At 45.1% G+C, this 18,708-nt stretch overlaps 1 protein-coding gene across 1 annotated transcript; it reads right to left on the reverse strand.

The window, feature by feature from the left end:
* Positions 1-9,702: 9,702 nt before the first annotated feature.
* On the reverse strand, positions 9,703-18,291 carry LOC140207618 (uncharacterized). The gene is made up of 2 exons (XM_072276163.1): positions 18,270-18,291; positions 9,703-11,636 (listed from the first exon to the last, which is right to left on the reverse strand). Exon 2 carries the CDS (start codon positions 11,228-11,230, stop codon positions 9,923-9,925), a length of 1,308 nt encoding a protein of 435 aa, XP_072132264.1. The 5' UTR covers positions 11,231-11,636; positions 18,270-18,291; the 3' UTR covers positions 9,703-9,922.
* Between the last annotated feature and the right edge of the window lie 417 nt (positions 18,292-18,708).

An 18,708-nucleotide genomic window follows, 5' to 3' on the forward strand; every position in this document is an offset into this window, starting at 1 on the left:
CAGCCACAAGAACTGCAGAATCTGACAGTAACAGTCCCTCATGAACCTGCAGCTGCCTTCAGTCACCGTGATGGTTAAACATTTAACACAAAGCCATGCAGTTGAGAATTTAGACATTTCTATTTTTCTGAGCTTCTCATAAATGTGTACAGTTTAGTTAAGTTCTGCTCCAGAATTTCCACACAATTAAAAGAGTTTATTACATCTTTTATTTCTAGTTTTACAACAGTTATATAATTTAACAATTTAATATGTACATTATTGCAATTCATAGTTGTTACCGCAGATCGTAATGCGAGATTGAAGCCTTTTCTATTTATCTGCATTCCTCAGAAATAACAATAGTTCAGTTAAGTTTCCTTCTGTGATTCCAAAGCAGAAGCTCGGTCTGTCTAATATTTACACACAATTAAAATGGTGAATTTGTTTATCATTATCATGTACTGAGCTACAGTGAAAATCTTGCCTGACGTACCATCCACACAGATCTATACATTACGGCAGTACATTGATCTGATATACGACAAAACAATAACTGTAACAAAGCATTATGGCTGCAGAGAAAGTGCAGTGCAGATAGACATATGGTGCAGGGTCATGTCGAATTACATTGTGAGATCAAGTCCATTTTATCGGACTGGAGACCATTCATTTGGCTTATAACCGCAGACAGGAAGCCGTCCTTGAGCCTGGTTGTATGCGCTTTAAGGCTTTTGTATCTCTTCCCCGATGGGGGAGCAGGTTTGCAGCAAGAATGTCCGGGTTGTGAGGATCTTTGAGTATATGACTGGCTTTTCCAAGGCAGGGGGAGTCCATGGAGGGGAGGCTTGTTTCTCTGATGTTCTCTGCTCTCCAAAGTTCTCTGCAGTTCCTTGCAGTCACGGGCAGAGCAGTAGCCATACGAAGGCGTGAGGTATCAACAAGGAGCTCAGAGACCTCGGCCTTCACCCTGCCTTGTGTAGCTGGATCCTGGACTTCCTGTCAGATCGCCGGCAGGTGGAAAGAGTGGGCTCCCTCACCTCTGTCTCTCTGACCCTCAGCACTCATACCCCACAGGGTTGTCTCCTTGGCCCCCTCCTTTACTCTCTGTATTCCCATGACTTGTGTCGCCACCCACAGCTCCAATCTGCTAATTAAATTTGCTTACGACACTACATTGATTGGCCTAATCGCAAATAATAACGAGGCAGCCTGCAGAGAAGAAGTCATCACCCCGACACAGTGGTGCCCAGAAAACAACCTCTCCCTCATTGTCACAAAACCAAAGGAGCTGGTTGTGGATTACAGGAGGAATGGAGACAGGGACCAAAATTCAACATTTCCAAGTCTGTTATTGACACAAAATGCACATTTTAATATTGATCACGACACAATGTATTTTATATACTTTTAATGACATAAAACGTATTTATAGATTGTGACTGACAGAGAATCGTATAATTTGTGTTCCGTGTGTTATCTGAATGTATTTGCCTGTGATGCTGCCACAAGTCAGTGTTTCTCTGTACCTGCACCTTCCCGTACTTGTGCACTTGGCAATAAATTCAAGACGACCTGAGAAATCTCAGTGAGTTTTGATTAGTGATGATCATCTTGGCAGCTTGGTAGGTCGAATGTATTGGACAGTACACTGTTAAATGCAAAACCCTGAACAGTGTTGATGATCAGAAGGATCTTAGACTCCAAGTTCAATGCTCCCTGAAAGAGACTGCACAGATTGATCGGGCGGTTAAGAAGGCAAATGGCGTGGTTGTCTTTATTAGTTGAAGCACTGAGCTGAAAAGTCGGGAAGTTGGAGATATATATATATATATATCTGCAGACAGGCAGTCGGGGAGAGAGAGAGAACCCAGACAGAATATAAGGTGCTGATCCTGGACCCTGAGGGTGGCCACATCTTGGCACAAGAGGAGACGATGGGTTGACACGTCGGAATGGGAAGGGGAATGAAAATGTTTGGACACGGGAAGTCCCGCTCGGGACGGATAGTTCAAAGGTTAATTCATTATCAAAGCAGGTATCCATAAACAACTCTGAGTTTTTTTTCTCCTCCAGAGAGTCACGAAACAAAGAAAGAAAAAGGCTTTCAGAGCGAAAAAAATCGGACTCCCACCCCACCCCCGTATAAAAAAGAACGGCATCCCGATCATCAACCCCCCCAAAACCCACCCCTCCCACAAATGGGAAAAATAACATCGATAACTTTAATGACCAATAAATATAATTCCTCTCTTTGATCAGCTATCTGAATGATTCCCTGACTCTGAGAGGAAGGGGTGTCTATGATCCACATTGTCAGGGTGTTGAGTTTACCAGGAGACAAAGACTGCAGGGACGGGAGGTTTTCTGGTCACTAATACACTGTGTGTGGACCCCGCTGGCAATTCTGGTGTTGTGACCCGAATCGAGACAAACACCACGCTGCCCACTCCACCAACAACACGGCACAGCCGGACACATAACAGGGGACTTTACATCTCACAACACTGGATTCAGTGATGAAACCCGTGATTAATGTTGTTGTCCCACTGAAATCATAAGAAACGTCCATTAAGGTGTTTTTAAATACGTTCACGCTCACGCGCCTGACGTCACACATGGTTTCCCCTCGCGCGTACCTGACGTCACACACGCGCTGTTCTGCTCGCGCTGAGGCGGTTTAACGGCTGAGCTACCCACCACGAGACCCCTCCACCCAGCTCCTCCGCTGCGCTGTAGTCATTGGCCCGAGGCGATGTCAATCATTGTTTCCGCCCAATAGCGGAGGCGGAGCAGCCGAGAGGGCGTTACCCCGCTGACATCTCTTCTCAAAGAGGAACAAATCCCAAAGTAAATGTCCGCTTTCTGATTTATTTCCATTTCCCTCCGAGGGAAGTTGGGGCGTTTGTGAAGCGTCTCCTGCGGCCGGAGTCTGATGTATCGCTGACAGGTAGGAGGAGACCGCTCGGCCCGTCGGTTTGATGCCGGTTCCCCGGGGAGGGAGAGGATGAAGACGGTGAGAGAGGGGGCGGACAGGATGTTTGTCCCGGTGGGGACAGGAGGGGCTCATCTGTGGAAATGTCTGAGCCCACGGTGGTGGCGATTCACCACATTGGGGGGCAAACACCGGCAGACTGTTGCCCTGCAAGCGGGGCCAATGGTCCGGGCAAAGTGGGGATGGGAGTCGCATTGGGGGCCCGGGTGGACCGGTCCGAGGTTTTATTGAATGACAGGACGGTGTGGAGGGGCCGAGTGGTCTGCTCCTGTTCCTGGTGTCTAAATACAAGGAATAACCAGACCCTCCCCGGGCCTGCAGGATGTCCCAGTCGGTGTTGTTGGGACCGGTGCTTCGAACCCAGTTGTTCCCAAACTGTGTCAACTATTTGGCTGAGAGACCAAATCCAACATTTCCAAATCTGTTACTGACACAAAATGTGTGTTCATAGAAACATAGAAAACCTACAGCACAATTCAGACCCTTCAGCCCACAAAGCTGTGCCAAACATGTCCTTACCTTAAAATCACTAGGTTTACCTATAGCCCTCTAATTTGCTCAGCTCCATGTACCTATCCAAAAGTCTCTTTAAAGACCCTTTTGTATCCGCCTCCACCACCATTGCCGGCAGCCCATTCCACACACTCACCACTCTCTGAGTAAAATACTTACCCCTGACAATCTCCTCTGTCCCTACTCCCCAGCACCTTAAACCTGTGTACTCTTGTGATAGCAATTTCAGCCCTCGGAAAAACCTCTGACTATCCACATGATCAATGCCTCTCATCATCTTGTACACCCCTATCAGGTCACCTCTCATCCTCCAGCTTGAACTCCACCTGTCACTTCACAGCCAAGTTTTGCACCCTGTCAAAGTCCCGCTGTAACCTCTCCTCCGTCGCTCCAAGGAGAAAAGGCCGAGTTCCCTCAACCTATTCTCATAGAGCATGCACCCCAATCCAGGCAACATCTTTGTAAATCTCCTCTGCAGCCTTTCTATGGTTTACACATCCTTCCTGTTGTCAGGCAACCAGAACTGAGCACAGTACTCCAAGTGGGGTCTGACCGGGGTCCTATATAGCTGCAATATTACCTCTCAGCTCCTAAATTCAATTCCACGATTGATAAAGGCCAATGCACCATATGCCTTTTTAACCACAGAGTCAAAGTGCGTAGCAGTTTTGAGTGTCCTATAGACTCGGACCCCAAGGTCCCTCTGATCCTCGACACTGCCAAGAGTCTTACCATTAATACTATATTCTGCTATCATATTTGACCTACTAAAATGAGCCACTTCACACTTATCTGGGGTTAATTCCATCTGCCACTTCTCAGCCCGGTTTTGCATCCTATCAATGTCCCAATGTAACCTCTGACAGGCCTCCACACTGTTCACAACACCCCCAACCTTTTTTGTCATAAGCAAATTTACTAACTTCCTCATCCAGGTCATTTATAAAAAGAATAGGGGTACCAGAACAGATCCCTGAGGCACACCACTGGTCACCGACCTCCATGCAGAATATGACCCATCTTCAACCACTCTTTGCCTTCTGTGGGAGAGCCAGTTCTGGATCCACAAAACAATGTCACCTTGGATCTCCTGCCTCCTTACTTTCTCAGTGAGCCTTTCATGGGGTACCTTGTTAAAGATCATCTGAAAATCCAGGCAAACAACATCCACTGGCTCTGCTTTATCTATCCTACCTGCTATTTCCTCAAAGAATTCCAAGTGATTTGTCAGACATAATTTCGTCTAAAGGATTCATGCTGACCTTGGCCTACTTCATCAGGCGTCCCCAATTACAGTACCCAAAAAACTCACCCTTAATACACACAAACACCTTCTTGACCACTGTGGTCAGCCGAACTGTCCTATAATTTTCTTTCTTTTGTCTCCCTCTCATTTGTACTTACTAGTCCACCAGAACCATTCCAAAATCTGGTGATTGGTGATACATCATTACTCATTACTTTAAGAGAAAACTAAGGGGGGAATTATTTGTTCAGAGGCGGGGAGAGTGTGCAACGAGCTGCCAGAGCAAGTGGCAGGGACGATTTCAACCTTTAAGAGAAGTTTGCTTTGGTCCATGGATGAGAAGGATATGGAGGGCTATGGTCCAGGTGGAAGTTGTTGGAACTTGGCAGATTAATGCTTTGGCATGGACTAGATTGGCCGAATGGCATTTTCCTATGTTGTGGTGTTCTATGACTCTAATGCCTTCACAATCTCTTCAGCTACCTCTTTCTGAATCCTGGGGTGTTCACCTTCTGGTCCAGGAGTCTTATCTACCTTCAGACCTTTCAGCTTCCAAAACACCTTCGCTCCTTGGTAAAAAGCATGTATCCTCACTTCTGCCACAGATACTCCCGAATAGTTGGCATTTATGTAATAAATTTAATGACACAATTGTAGTGCGTGACTTCAATCTGCAGGACAATTGAGAAAGTCAGATTTGTGTCAGATCGCAAGAGAGGGAATGTATTGAATTCCTACAAAAGGGCTTTTTAGAGCAGCTGATGGTGGAGCCTACTCGGGGAACTACAATCTTTGATTGGGTATTGTGTAATAACCCAGATCTTATTAGGAAGGTTAATGTAAAGGAACCATTAGAAGGCAGGGACAATAATATGATTCAATTCCTACTGCAATTTCTGAGGAAGAAGCATAGGTCACATGTGTAGTATCGCAATGGAACAAAGGGAATTACAGAGGCATGAGAGAGGTGATTTCCCAAGTGGATTGGAGAAGGACACTGGTGGGGATGACGCCAGAGCAGAAATGGCTGACGTTTCTGAGAATAGTTCATAATGTACAGGATAGATATGTCCCGACGAAGTAGCTCTCAAACAGCGGGGCTAGGCTACTGTGGCTGACAAAGGAAGTTAAGGACTGTATAAATGTGAAGTAAAGTGCATATAAGGTAGCAAAAGTGAGTAGGAAGTTAGATAATTGGGTAGCTTTTAAAATCCAAAACAGGCAATGAAAAATAGATAAGAATGCTAAAGGTAAAATAAGAGGGGAAACTAGACAATAATATAAACTAGTTATAAAAATGTGAAAGGGAGGCGACAGTTGACATTGGACTGCTGGAAAATGATGCTCATGAGATAGAAATGGGGAAGAGATGGTAGATGAACTTGATAGGGACTTTGCATCCGTCTCCTCTGTGGAAGACACTAGCAGTGTGCCAGTGATCCGTGAGTGTCAGGGAGCAGGAGTGAGTGCCATTGCTATTACAAAGGAAAACGTGCTAGGCAAACTCAGGTTCTTAACATGGATAAGTCACCTGGACCAGATGGACTACATCCCAGAGTCCTGGTAGAGGTTGCTGAAGAGATAACAGATGCATTGGTCATGACCTGTCAAGAATCACTTGATTCTGGCATGGTCCCGGAGGTCAGGAAGATTGCAAATGTCAATCCACTCTTTGAGAAGGGAGGAAGGCAAAAGAAAGCAATGTATAGTCCTGTTAGCCTAACGTCAGTGGCTGGGGAAGGGTTGGAGTCTATTATAACAGATGAGGTTTTGGGGTACTAGGAGACTTATGATGAAATAAGTCAAAGCCAGCATAGCTTCTGTGCAGGGAAATATTGCCTGATCAGTCAGGGCAGTACAGGATATGCCGAGGAGGCAGGTGCATGGGGTTGAGTAAGAACCGGGATCAGCCGTGATAGAACGGCGGAGCAGACTTGATGGGGCTGAATGGCCTAATTCTGCTCCTATGACTTATGGTCTGATACTGCTGGTGTCCTACAGAGTGAAGATTGACACAAAATACTTATTACATTCGGCCGCTATTTCTTTGCTCTATTACTAACTTGCCAGCATCACCTTCCAGCAGCACAATATCCATACTTGCCTCTCTTTTCCTCTTTATATATCTGAAAAAGAAATTTTTATACTTGATATTATTGGCTCACTTATCTTAATTTTTCATCTTGTCTCTCCTGTGTGTCTTTTTTTGTTGTCTCCTGTTGGTTATGTAAAAGTTTCCAATCCTCTAACTTCCCACTATTTTCTTGCTATACCATATGACCCCGCTTTTGCATTTATTATCAAAAACAGGAGAAAATCTGTGGATGCTGGAAATCCAAGCAACACATACACAAAATGCAGGAGGAATCTAGCGGGCCAGGCAGCATATATGGGAAACAGTAAACAGACAATGTTTCGGGCCGAGACCCTTTATCAGGACTGGGGGAGAAAAAAGATGAGATGTCAGAGGAAGAAGTGTGGGGGTGAGAGGGGTTGAAAAAGTGGTAGGTGATAGGTGAAACTGGGAGAGGGGGAGTAGTGAAGGGAAAAACTTTCTAGGATATCATTTCCTTGACGATTCTCGAAAGATCATTGCCAATGATTCTACATCTCTTCAGCCACCTCTTTCAGATCTCTGGGGTGTACACCATCTGGTCCAGGTGACCTACTTACCTTCAGACCATCTCTGTTTCCCAAGAACCTTCTCCTGAGTAACGTAACTTTACACATTCTGACCACTGACATCTGGGACTTTCATATTCCTGCCAGTGTCTCCGACAGATAAGAGTGATGTACAATACTTATTCAGTTCACCTGCCATCACCTTGCACCCCCACCCCATTACTACCTCTCCAGCATCATTTCCCAGTGGTCTGATATTCACTTCTGCCTCTCTTGTACACTATATGTACCTGAAGAAAAATGTGGTATCCTCTTTAATATTACTGGCTAGCTCACCTATGTATTCCATCTATCCCTACTTATTTATTTTAGTTGCATTCTGTTGGTTTTTAAAAGCTTTCTAATCCTTTAACTTCCTAGTAATTTTTGCTCCATGCCCTCTCTTTGGTATTTATGTTGTCTCTGATTTCTCTTATCAGTCACTGTTTTGTCACCTCACCTTTAGAATACTACTTTCTCTTTGTGATTTATATATCCTGGGCCTTTCAAATTGCTTCCAGAAATTCCAGCCATTGCTGCTCTGTTTTCATCCCTGCCCGTGTTCTTTTCAAATCAACTTTGATCTTTTCTTCTCTCATGCCTCTCTAATTCTGCTTATTGCACATCTGACATTAGCTTCTCTTTCTCTAATGTCAGGGTGAATTTGATCATATTAAGATCACTTGCCCCTAAGGGTTCTTTGAACTGAAGTGACCTAATTAAATCCGGTTCATTACAACACCCAATCCAGAATAGCTGATCCCCAACTGGGCTCAATCACGAGCTGCTCTAAAAAAGCATCTTGTACGCATTCTAGGAATTCCTCCTCTTGAGACCAACACCGTCCTAATTTTCCTAATCACCTGCATGACAATCCCCCATGACTATTGTAACATTGCCCTTTTGGCACGCACTTTCTATCTCCCATTGTAATTTGTGGACCACATACTCACTACTGTTTGGAGGTCTCTATACAATTCCCATCAGGGATTTTTTTTTACATTTGCTGTTCCTTAATTCTACCCACAGGTTCTACACCTTCCAACCCTATGCCACCTCTTTCTAATGATTCTATTTAATATTTTACAAACACAGCCAAAGAAAGCCACTACCAGTTTGTTCTTTCAAGAAGCATGTAGGTATCTGGGAAACAAGAGGATCTGCAGATGCTAGAAATCTAGAGAACTACACACAAAGTGCTGGAGGAGCTCAGCATGTCAGGCAGCATCTATGGATGGGAATCATCAGTTCGGGCCAAGACCCTTCATCGGGACTCTTGATATCCATGTATCTGGAATATCAACAAGCAAAGAAAATAGAAAGTAGTGCAAAATAGGGAAAACCTTTGACAAAATTTCATTCAAGGCTTTAAAAAACCTGCCAAACAAAGTTCAAAGTTAGCAAATACAACAAAGGCAATAAACACTTGTATCAATACCGACATTGACTTTTTTATATAAAAATATCTTTGCCCCATTTCAATCAGTAAATTTTACAAAGATAAATAACTCTAGAAAACTTTAGAAAAGACTATTTACACTCAAACACACTTAGATTAACACTACCTTGGACAGAATAAGGTAGAGAAATAACACACTTGAAAAAAAAAATCACGCAACAGAAAGTATATATTTTCATCAAAAATGAACAGAATTCAGCACTCCATGTGTGTCTATGCAATCGTGATAAGAAATACAGACCAGAAAAGTTAAATGAGAGGCCAACTCAGAAAAATGAATCACCACTATGGAAGAAAACATTAACCAGTGGAATGAGTATGACCCTCCATGAGGGGTTCTTTGCAGAAATACAGGACAAGGTGGTTTAAAAAAAGGGGGGGAAAATCGAAAATACATGAAATACAAACAAACAAGGCAGAAAGTACAGAAAATGCCAAGAGAAACCAGACACAATCCAATACATTCCAGGATCCTGCAGCAGTTTAATTCAATGTGATGCAGACCTGCCTCTGGTTTCTGACCCTGCTTCGTTGAACATCCAACTGCAGTCAGCTCGATTTCGTCAGTCTGCAGAAAATTCAAGGGAAACCTCTTCATCCACAGAGTGGTGACTGTTTGGAACCCATCACCACAGGGAGAGCGAGAGATGAACAACAGGGGAGGATTTAAAAGGACCGTCGTGGAACAGAATCACTGGCAGGGTCCAGCCGGCCTGAGTTGCCTCTTTACTCTATATTAGGTGTGTTATAAATTCACTAAGTACCGGAGACAGACTTCAAAATAGAACTGATTTATTTGTGTCAGATCCAGAATATTAAATTCCAGTCCCATTAAAGGTGAATGTGCAGCAGAAGAAACTCCTCCCATGCCCAGTGACCAGGGTGCAGAACTGGGTGTGGTGAGCAGCAGCAATAATTGCAGAGTTCAGCACCGACAGTCGCTCTCAAAATTGCATTGAGAAACAATGATGGACAAATATCCAGCATGAAGCTTATTGAAACTTTATCCCCAGTGTGAACCCGGTGATGTGTTACAAGGTTAGATTACTGAGTGAATGCTTTCCCACATTCATAGCAGGGGAACAGCCTCTCCCGTATGAACTGACTGGTGTGCCAGTAGTTGGGATGACCAAGTGAATCTTTTCCCACATTCTGAGCAGGTGAACGGCTTCTCCCCTGTGTGAACTCGCTGATGACTCTCTAGGCTGGATGACCGAGTGAATCCCTTCCCACATTCTGAGCAGGTGAACGGCTTCTCCCCAGTGTGAACTCGCTGATGTCTGAGTAGGGTGAATGAATGAGTGAATCCCTTCCCACATTCTGAGCAGGTGAATGGCTTCTCCCCAGTGTGAACTCGCTGATGACTCTCTAGGTTGGATGACCGAGTGAATCTCTTCCCACAGACTGAGCAGCTGAACGGCCTCTCCCCTGTGTGAACTGACTGGTGTCTCTGTAAAGTGGAGGACTGAGTGAACCTCCTCCCACAATCTGAACAGGTGAACGGCCTCTCCCCAGTGTGAACTCGCTGGTGTACCAGTAGGTCGGGTGACCGACTGAACCCCTTCCCACAGTCTGAGCAGCTGAACGGCCTCTCTCCAGTGTGAACTCTCTGGTGTGCCAGTAGGTCGGGTGACCGAGTGAATCCCTTCCCACAGTCTGAGCAGATGAACGGCCTCTCCGCAGTGTGAACTCGCTGGTGTACCAGTAGGTCGGGTGACCGACTGAATCCCTTTCCACAGTCTGAGCAGGTGAACAGCCTCTTTCCAGTGTGAACTCGCTGATGTGCCTTCAGATTAGATGAGCAAATGAATCCCTTCTCGCAGTCTGAACAGGTGAATGGTCTCTCTCCAGTGTGAACTGACTGGTGTGCCAGTAGCTTGGATGACCGAGAGAATCCCTTCCCACAGTCTGAGCAGGTGAACGGCCTCTCTCCAGTGTGAACTCGCTGATGTACCTTCAGTTTAGATAAACAAGTGAATCCCTTCCCGCAGTCTGAGCAGGTGAATGGCCATTCCCCGGTGTGAACTCTCTGATGTTCCTTCAGTTTAGATGACTGAGTGAATCCCATCCCACAGTCTGAGCAGGTGAATGGCCTCTCCCCAGTGTGAACTCGCTGGTGCACCAGTAGGTCAGATGACCGAGTGAACCCCTTCCCGCAGTCTGAGCAGGTGAATGGCTTCTCCCTGATGTGAACCCGCTGGTGCACTATTAAATTGGATGACTGAGTGAATCCCTTCCCACAGTTGATGCAGGTGAACGGCCTCTCCCCAGTGTGAACTGACTTGTGTACCAGTAGGGTGGATGACTGATGGAATCCCTTCCCACAGTCTGAGCAGGTGAACGGTCTCTCCCTGGTGTGAACTCGCTGATCAGCCATTAGGTCAGATGACTGAGTGAATCCTTCCCCACAAATTCAGCAGATGACCAGCCTCTGCCCAGTGCGAACTGACTGGTGCGTCCACAGGTGGGAAGACCGACTGAATCCCTTCTCACCCACAGAACAGGTGAATGGCCTTGTCCCAGTGTGAACTTGCTGAAGTACCTTCAGTTGAGATGACCGAGTGAATCCATTCCTGCTGTCTGAGCAGATGAACAGCCTCTCCCCAGTGTAAAATGACTGGCATGCCAGTCGGTCAGATGATCGAGTGAATCCCTGCCCAGTCTGAGTAGGAAGGACGATCGAGTGAAGCCCTTGCTCCAATTCTTAAATATCTGGACAGTGTCAGAAAATCTGGCGTGTTGTGTTCGAGATTCCTGCAGATAAATTCCTTGTCGTTTTTAACCTGTGAAAACATTTACAAAATCCATCAATGGCTGAAGGACAACATTTCAGATGAGATCACTTTAGTCAGCAAGCTGTGATCTGACATCACACTGTTACAGTGAGGGTCAACCCAAGTTGGAGAGAGAATTCATCTTCGAACTGGCACAGTGCTGGTATCTAGGATTAAATGTTAACTGGAATCAATCTCCCTGATGCCTTTCCTGTCTCTATAAGAATGGGGCATTTCTGCCATCTCCAATCTGTTCTTTGCCTCAGTTTGAGTCTCTCCATTGGTATTATTCCCTCTTCCCACCGAGCTACATGGGTGTCTCGTTCCACAGTGACTGAAGCACTCTCACACAAATAGCCTTTGTTGACCTGCAGCTGGGACTTTTTTTTATGCACTGTTAGATTAAAGTGCCACAGTTTTAACGCCATATAAAAATTTGCTGCTGAGATGAACGGTCGGTCTGATAAAAGGAATTAGAGTGAATATTAATACTATTTAAGGTTTTTGTCACAGTCATAGAAAAGTACAACACAGAACAAGACCCTTCAGCCCATCTAGTTTGTGCTGAACTATTTGAACTTTCTACTCCTATATCCCTACTATCCAGGTACTGACACAAACCTCTTAAATGTTGAAATTGAGGTCACATTCACCACTTGTGCTGTCTGCTCATTCCACACCCGGATGACCGTCTGTGTGAAGAAGTTTCTCGTCACGTTCCCCTTAACATTCCACCTTTCACACTTAACCCATGGCCTCGTGTTGTTGTCCCACCCCATCTCAGTGGATAAGGCCAGCTTTCATTTACCCTATCTTTGCCCCTCATAATTGTGGTACACCTCCATCAAATCTCCCCTCAATCTTTTACATTCCAAGGAATAAACACCTAACCTGTTCAAGCTTTCCTTATAACCCAAGTCCTCCAGACCTAGCAACATCCTTATGATTTTTCCCTGAACTCTTTCAACCTCTTTCATCTTTCCTGTAGGTAGGTGACCAAAACTGTACACGATACTCCAAATTAGGCTTCACCAATGCCTTGTACTATGTCAACATAACATCCATCTCCTGTACTCAGTACTTTGGCTGATGAAGGCCAATGTGCCAAAATCTTTCTCTCCATCCCTATCTAACTGTGACACCACTTTCAGTGAATTATGGACCTGTAGTCCCAGATCCCTTGCTTCTACATCACTCCTCAGAGCCCGACCAGTCACTGTGTAAGACCTTGTTCCTACCAACGTGCAACACTTCACACTTGTCTGCATTAAATTCCTTTTTCCGTTTCTCAAACTATTTTCCCAGCTGGTCCAGATCACACTGCAAGCCATGATAGTCTTCCTCACTGTCCACTACACCCCAATCTTGGTGTCATCCACAAATTTGCTGATACAGCTAACCATGTTATCACCCAGATATCTGACATAGATGACAAACAGCAACAGATCCAGCAGTGATCCCTGTGGCACACCACTAGTCACAGGCCTCCAGTCGGAGAGGCAACCATCTGCTGCCACAGTCTGGCTTCTCCCAAAGACAGTGTCTCATCCAGTTTACTATCTCATCTTGAATGCTGAGTGACTGAACCTTCTTGACCAACCTCCCAGATGAGACTTTGTCAAGTGCCTTGCTAAAGTCCATGTGGACAACATCCACTGCCTTGCCTTCATCCACTTTCCTGATAACTTCCTCGAGAGAGTCTATAAGATTGGTTAGACATGACCTACCGTGCACAAAGCCATGCTGCCTATCCTTAATCAGTCCACATCTATCCATATACTTAGATATTGATTTCCTGCACATACGTTCCAATAACTTCCCCACAACTGATGTCAAGCTTACCAATGTAGAATTTCCTATTTATTTTTAAAGCCTTTCTTGAACAGCAGAACAACATTGGCTGTCCTCCAATCCTCCAGTCCCTCACCTGTCCCTAAGGACGATTTAAATATCTCTGCTTGGGCTCAAACAATTTCTGCACTTGTCTTCCGCAGGGTCCCAGGAGAACAACTTGTCAGGCCCTGGTGATTTATCCACGCTTATTTGCCTTAAGACAGCAAACACAGATTCCATGAAGTTGATGCTGCTTTGCCTCACTTCTATAGACTCTGTGTCCATCTCCTGAGTAAATACAGATGCAAAAATACTATGTAAAATCTCCCACTTCTATTTTGTCTCCTCATATAAATTACCATTCGGATCTTCCAGAGTGGGCATGTTTCTGCACTGACTTTCTCCATGTTTCTGTGACACAGAAGCTGGCCAAACTTGTTTGGAAGGGAAACTGGCAGGAATGACGATGGAGCAGCAATGGCTGGAGTTTCTGGGAGCAAGTCGGGAGCTGAGTGATAGACACATCCCAAAGAAGTGGAAGCATTGGAAAGGCAGGAGGCCACAACCATGGCTGAAATGAGAAGCCAAAGCCAACATAAAAAACAAAGAGAGGGCAAATAATGAGTAAAAAAGATTGAGAAGCTTTCAGAAACCAACAGAAGACAACTAAAGAAAGGTGAGCTCAGGGTGTGGAAATATGATATTGTAGTCATTAATGTGTTTTGGTAGCACCCAACAGCCTGAGGCATTTACGGGAACAAGATATCTGGGGCTTCAATATCTCTTGAAAACCAAGGTTCCCTGCACTAGTTACAATTCAACTTTTATTTTGGCAGGCACATACAAACTCTACACCCTCAAAATTTCACTTCTGAAGAACTCCCACTTACCAAGTACTCCTTTGCCAGAAAACAGCCTGTCCCTATCCACACTTGTCAAATCCTTGCAAATACCATAAAAATTGACTTTCTCCAATTTAGAATCTCAACCCCTGGTCCATACCTCTGTTTTTCCGTATTTACTTGGAATCTCGTGGCACTATGATCACTAGACACAACATGTTCCCATACACTAATTTCTGTCACCAACCCTGGACCATTTCCTAATAGCTTACTGCACACTTCAACATCAGAAATTTTACGTACTGATTAATGCACATTTGATGAACTCTACCTCAACTAGTCCTTTTACAGTATGGGAGTCCCAGTCAATATATGTGTAAGGGGTTTCTTCTTTTATGTTACTATGTAGGCTAATCAAAATGGCTTCTTTGTTATGTTAACTGCTGAGAAAGTTCTCTCTCTAGCAGCTTGTTTGGGTTATAAAGAGAGTTGTATTCAGTTGCTAACCAATTGGGATAGATGTTATTCTTTCTTGTGTGTCTGTAAGCTATTGTGATGCGCGGGCTTTGGCACAGAAGGCACAATGGGGTCAGAGAGAGTGGACACGATGCTGTGAGCTGGCTGATAGGATGGACCCCGAGCCAGAGTTCGAGGCCCAGGGTCTTCAGCGAGGAGAGGAGATGAAGATAGACTCGTGTGGAGCGTCTGGTCGACCACTGTGGTTGGTCCCGGGCAGTGCGTCGAGGTGGTCAGAGGGAATTGAATGGTGGAAAGAAGACCCCGCTACTTGAGCCCCAACTGTTGTGCATGAAGGGATTGAACTTTGATAAGTTTGGTGCCTTTTATTTCCTTTTTTATTTTATCTCTATTAATTACATAGTTCCAGTAATATCTATAAATCGTAATCATTTAATGGCATATGGTGTATTGTCTGTTATTTTGCGGGAATGCCACTGATCCTTGAATGTGGAGGTGGAGATGCTGGAGAAGACAGCGCACCATACGCTACAAGAAGAGCCTGGTCACGTGCCCATTTCCGTGATTAATTTGAAGGAACAAAACCTCATCTTCTAACTGGCCACAGCATCCACACAAACCCAGTTTGGCGGGGCTGAAGGCCGCTTCCCCTAGATGTAAGTGAGTTGAGGGAGCCTGAGGCTTACCCGGGGGCTACATATGGGAAGTTATAATCACTTACAATATCAACTTTTGTTTCTTGGTATAGTCTGTGAACTCTCTACAAATTTGTTCCTCTAAATCCCTCAGACTGTTGGGTGCAACCAGCTCCCAGTAATGCCTACAATATCATAATTCCATGCCCTGGGCTCATCTGGCTTTCCTACGATGCTTCTTGCATTGCGATATACACAGCTCAGCACATCCATCGCACCATGCTCAACCTTCTGATTGCTGACTTTGTCATAGGTCTGAACAACATCTGTCTGATGTCAAGAAAACAACCTCTCCCTCAATGTCAGAAAAACAAAGGAGCTGATTGTGGACTACAGGAGGAATGGAGACAGGTTAACCCCTGTTGATACCAATGGATCTGGTGTTGAGAGGGTGAACAGCTTTGAGTTCCTCGGCATAAACATCACCGAGGATCTCAAACAACAGGAATTCTGCAGATGCTGGAAATTCAAGCAACACACATCCAAGTTGCTGGTGAACGCAGCAGGCCAGGCAGCACCTCTAGGAAGAGGTACAGTCGACGTTTCAGGCCGAGATCCTTCGTCAGGACTAACTGAAGGAAGAGTGAGTAAGAGATTTGAGAGGGGGAGGGGAAGATCTAAAATGATAGGAGAAGACAGGAGGGGGAGGGATGGAGCCAAGAGCTGGACATGTGATTGGCAAAAGGGGATATGAGAGGATCATGGGACCAAGGCTCTCATGTGGTCTGTACATACCGGCTGTGTGGTGGAAAAGGCACAACAGCGCCTCTTTCACCTCAGACAGTTGAAGAAGTTTGTTATGGGCCACCAAATCCTAAGAACACTCTATAGGGGCAATATTGAGAGCAATCTAATTGGCTGCATCACTGCCTGGTTTGGAACTGTACTTCCCTTAATTGCAGGACTCTGCAGAGAGTGGTGCGGACAGCACAGCGAATCTGCAGATGTGAACTTTCCACTGACAGGACATTTACAGAAACAGCCACCAACTGTTGCAGCTGCTACCATCCGGGAAATGGTACCACAGTGTAAATGCCAGGATCAACAGGCTCCGGGACAGCTTCTTCCAGCAGGCCTTCAGACTGATTAATTCATGCTGATAGAACTGTATTTCTATGTTATATAGACTGTCCTATGTACAAACTATTTATTATAAATTACTATAAATTACACATTGCACATTTACACGGAGACGTAACGTAAAGATTTCTACTCCTCATGTATATGAAGGATGTATGTAATCATATCAATTCAATTCAATTCACCCTCTCCACTATCTGTTCTATCATTCTGGCTCCCACCCCCTCCACCCCCCTGCAACTTTAACCAACACTCCCACCCCCACACTAGCACTAGCAAGCCTTACCACTAGGATATTAGACCTCTGCTAGTTTTATTTCCCTAACTAACGAATCCCCTATCACCACTTTGACTTTCCTCTGCAAGGTAATTCCCCCCTCCCCACCCAATAAGTTTCTAAAGTGGTCTACCTGCTGTTGTGAGGGATGGCAACAAGAGCACTCTGCGATGGCTATTTAACCTCATTCCCCTTCCTGACTCTCACCCAGTTTCCTCTGTCCTGTACCTTGGGTGTAAATCACCTCTCTTCATGTCATATCTATCAACCCTTCCGAGTCCCAGATGATCCGGAATTCATCGATTTTGAGTTCCAACTCCTTAAAGTGTAGCTGGATACACATCTTGTAGGTGAGGGTGTCAGGGACACTGGAGGTCTCCCCACCTTCCCACCAATGCCCCCTCAAATTTGTAATGACAAGTGTGTGCAAATATCTTGTGCTGTGCAATTGTTAACAGTAACAAAAATGTGCACACTGAATTTTATATAGAGAGGTATTGATTTTAACAGCTAGCAAATCACAATCAATAAGAACTTTGATCTCCCCTAGGTTTGATCATGTTCATCTGCACTCTCACACAACCTATGTAGCAGGCCTGTAGCGGATAATGAAGGATCTTCTCAACAGAAATTTTGCACGCTGTCTATATCTGATTTGCTTGCAAAATGATACTTTAAAAAGTCAGATTTCCCAATATCACTCCACTTCTTCCCACTTGCAAATTCTCCAGCAACTTTTGCATTGCCACAATACACACAGGTAACACCATTTTCTGTATTGTACATAAATATTTCTCCTGAACCCTCCGGGTGACTGACGGTGGTGAACTCATTGATGGCAATGCCAATGAATATGAAGGGAAGGGCAGCAGTCTGTCTCTTTGGAGTCTGGCACGTTTGTTATGTCAAAGTATGTTGCCCAGGACAAAGGTGTTTGATATCATTGTGTACCCGGAGAGAACGGGTCAAAATATGTTCCCACGGGTAGAAACATCCAGAACAAGAGGAGGTGGAACAAGCAACACACACAAAATGCTGGAGGAACTCAGCAGGCCAGGCAGCATCTATGGAAAATAATTCTGTTTTACTTATTTTGTGTGTGTTGCTTGGATTTCCAGCATCTGCAGCTTTTCTCTTGTTTGTGGTTGAAGGTAGAACAAAGGTGATTTTCTCAACTACTGATATAAAAGATTTTGTTCCCTTTCCCCGAGTTCCCAATCCTTGCATTTAGATAGCTGGAGCTCAGTTCTGTCTGAGAGATCCATCGGTTCCCACTCCCTCATCAGCCGGAAGATCCCCGGGGCCCGTGTACGGATGCTGGGGCTGAGAGAGAGAGAGAGGGAAGAGAACAGGACTGCCCCGGGATTGCGGGCCACGGTGGCAGGAGCAATTGCCCCTCAGTCAGAGTCGAAACCCCCCGCCCGGTATATACTCTTACCTGTAGCTGATTGTTCCGCGGCCTTTTGTGTACTGCGCGCATGCGTGATATTCGGGAACGTCAACAACCCTGACGCCTGCGCATTTAATCGGTGCTGCAGCGCGGGCGTTATTTTTAAGGCACCGCTTTCTGGGTGATCACGGTGACTTTAGGTTTCTGCAGGCACCGGTTCCATGTCCATGCCTCACTGTGTTTTGTGTGTAGAAAACTCAGCAGCTGTTTTCACGCAGAAAGCAGCTTCCATAAATAATATACTCAATATCAACAGGCATTTCGCGTGTCAGGAGCCAAGGTACAATCCTCTTACAAAATGCAGATATAAAACACAAGAGATTCTGCTGTTGCTGGAAATGTAGACACACACACACACACACACACCCACACACACACACACACACACTATTCTGGATGAACTCTGCAGTTCGGGCAGCAACTAAGC

The sequence above is a fragment of the Mobula birostris genome, chromosome 13, assembly GCF_030028105.1.
Source record: "Mobula birostris isolate sMobBir1 chromosome 13, sMobBir1.hap1, whole genome shotgun sequence".
NCBI classification, from domain to species: domain Eukaryota; kingdom Metazoa; phylum Chordata; class Chondrichthyes; order Myliobatiformes; family Myliobatidae; genus Mobula; species Mobula birostris.

Excerpts from the sequence above, each read along its gene's own strand:
- LOC140207618 (XM_072276163.1), bottom strand. The coding sequence starts at position 11,230 with ATGGCTGATCAGCGAGTTCACACCAGGGAGAGACCGTTCACCTGCTCA.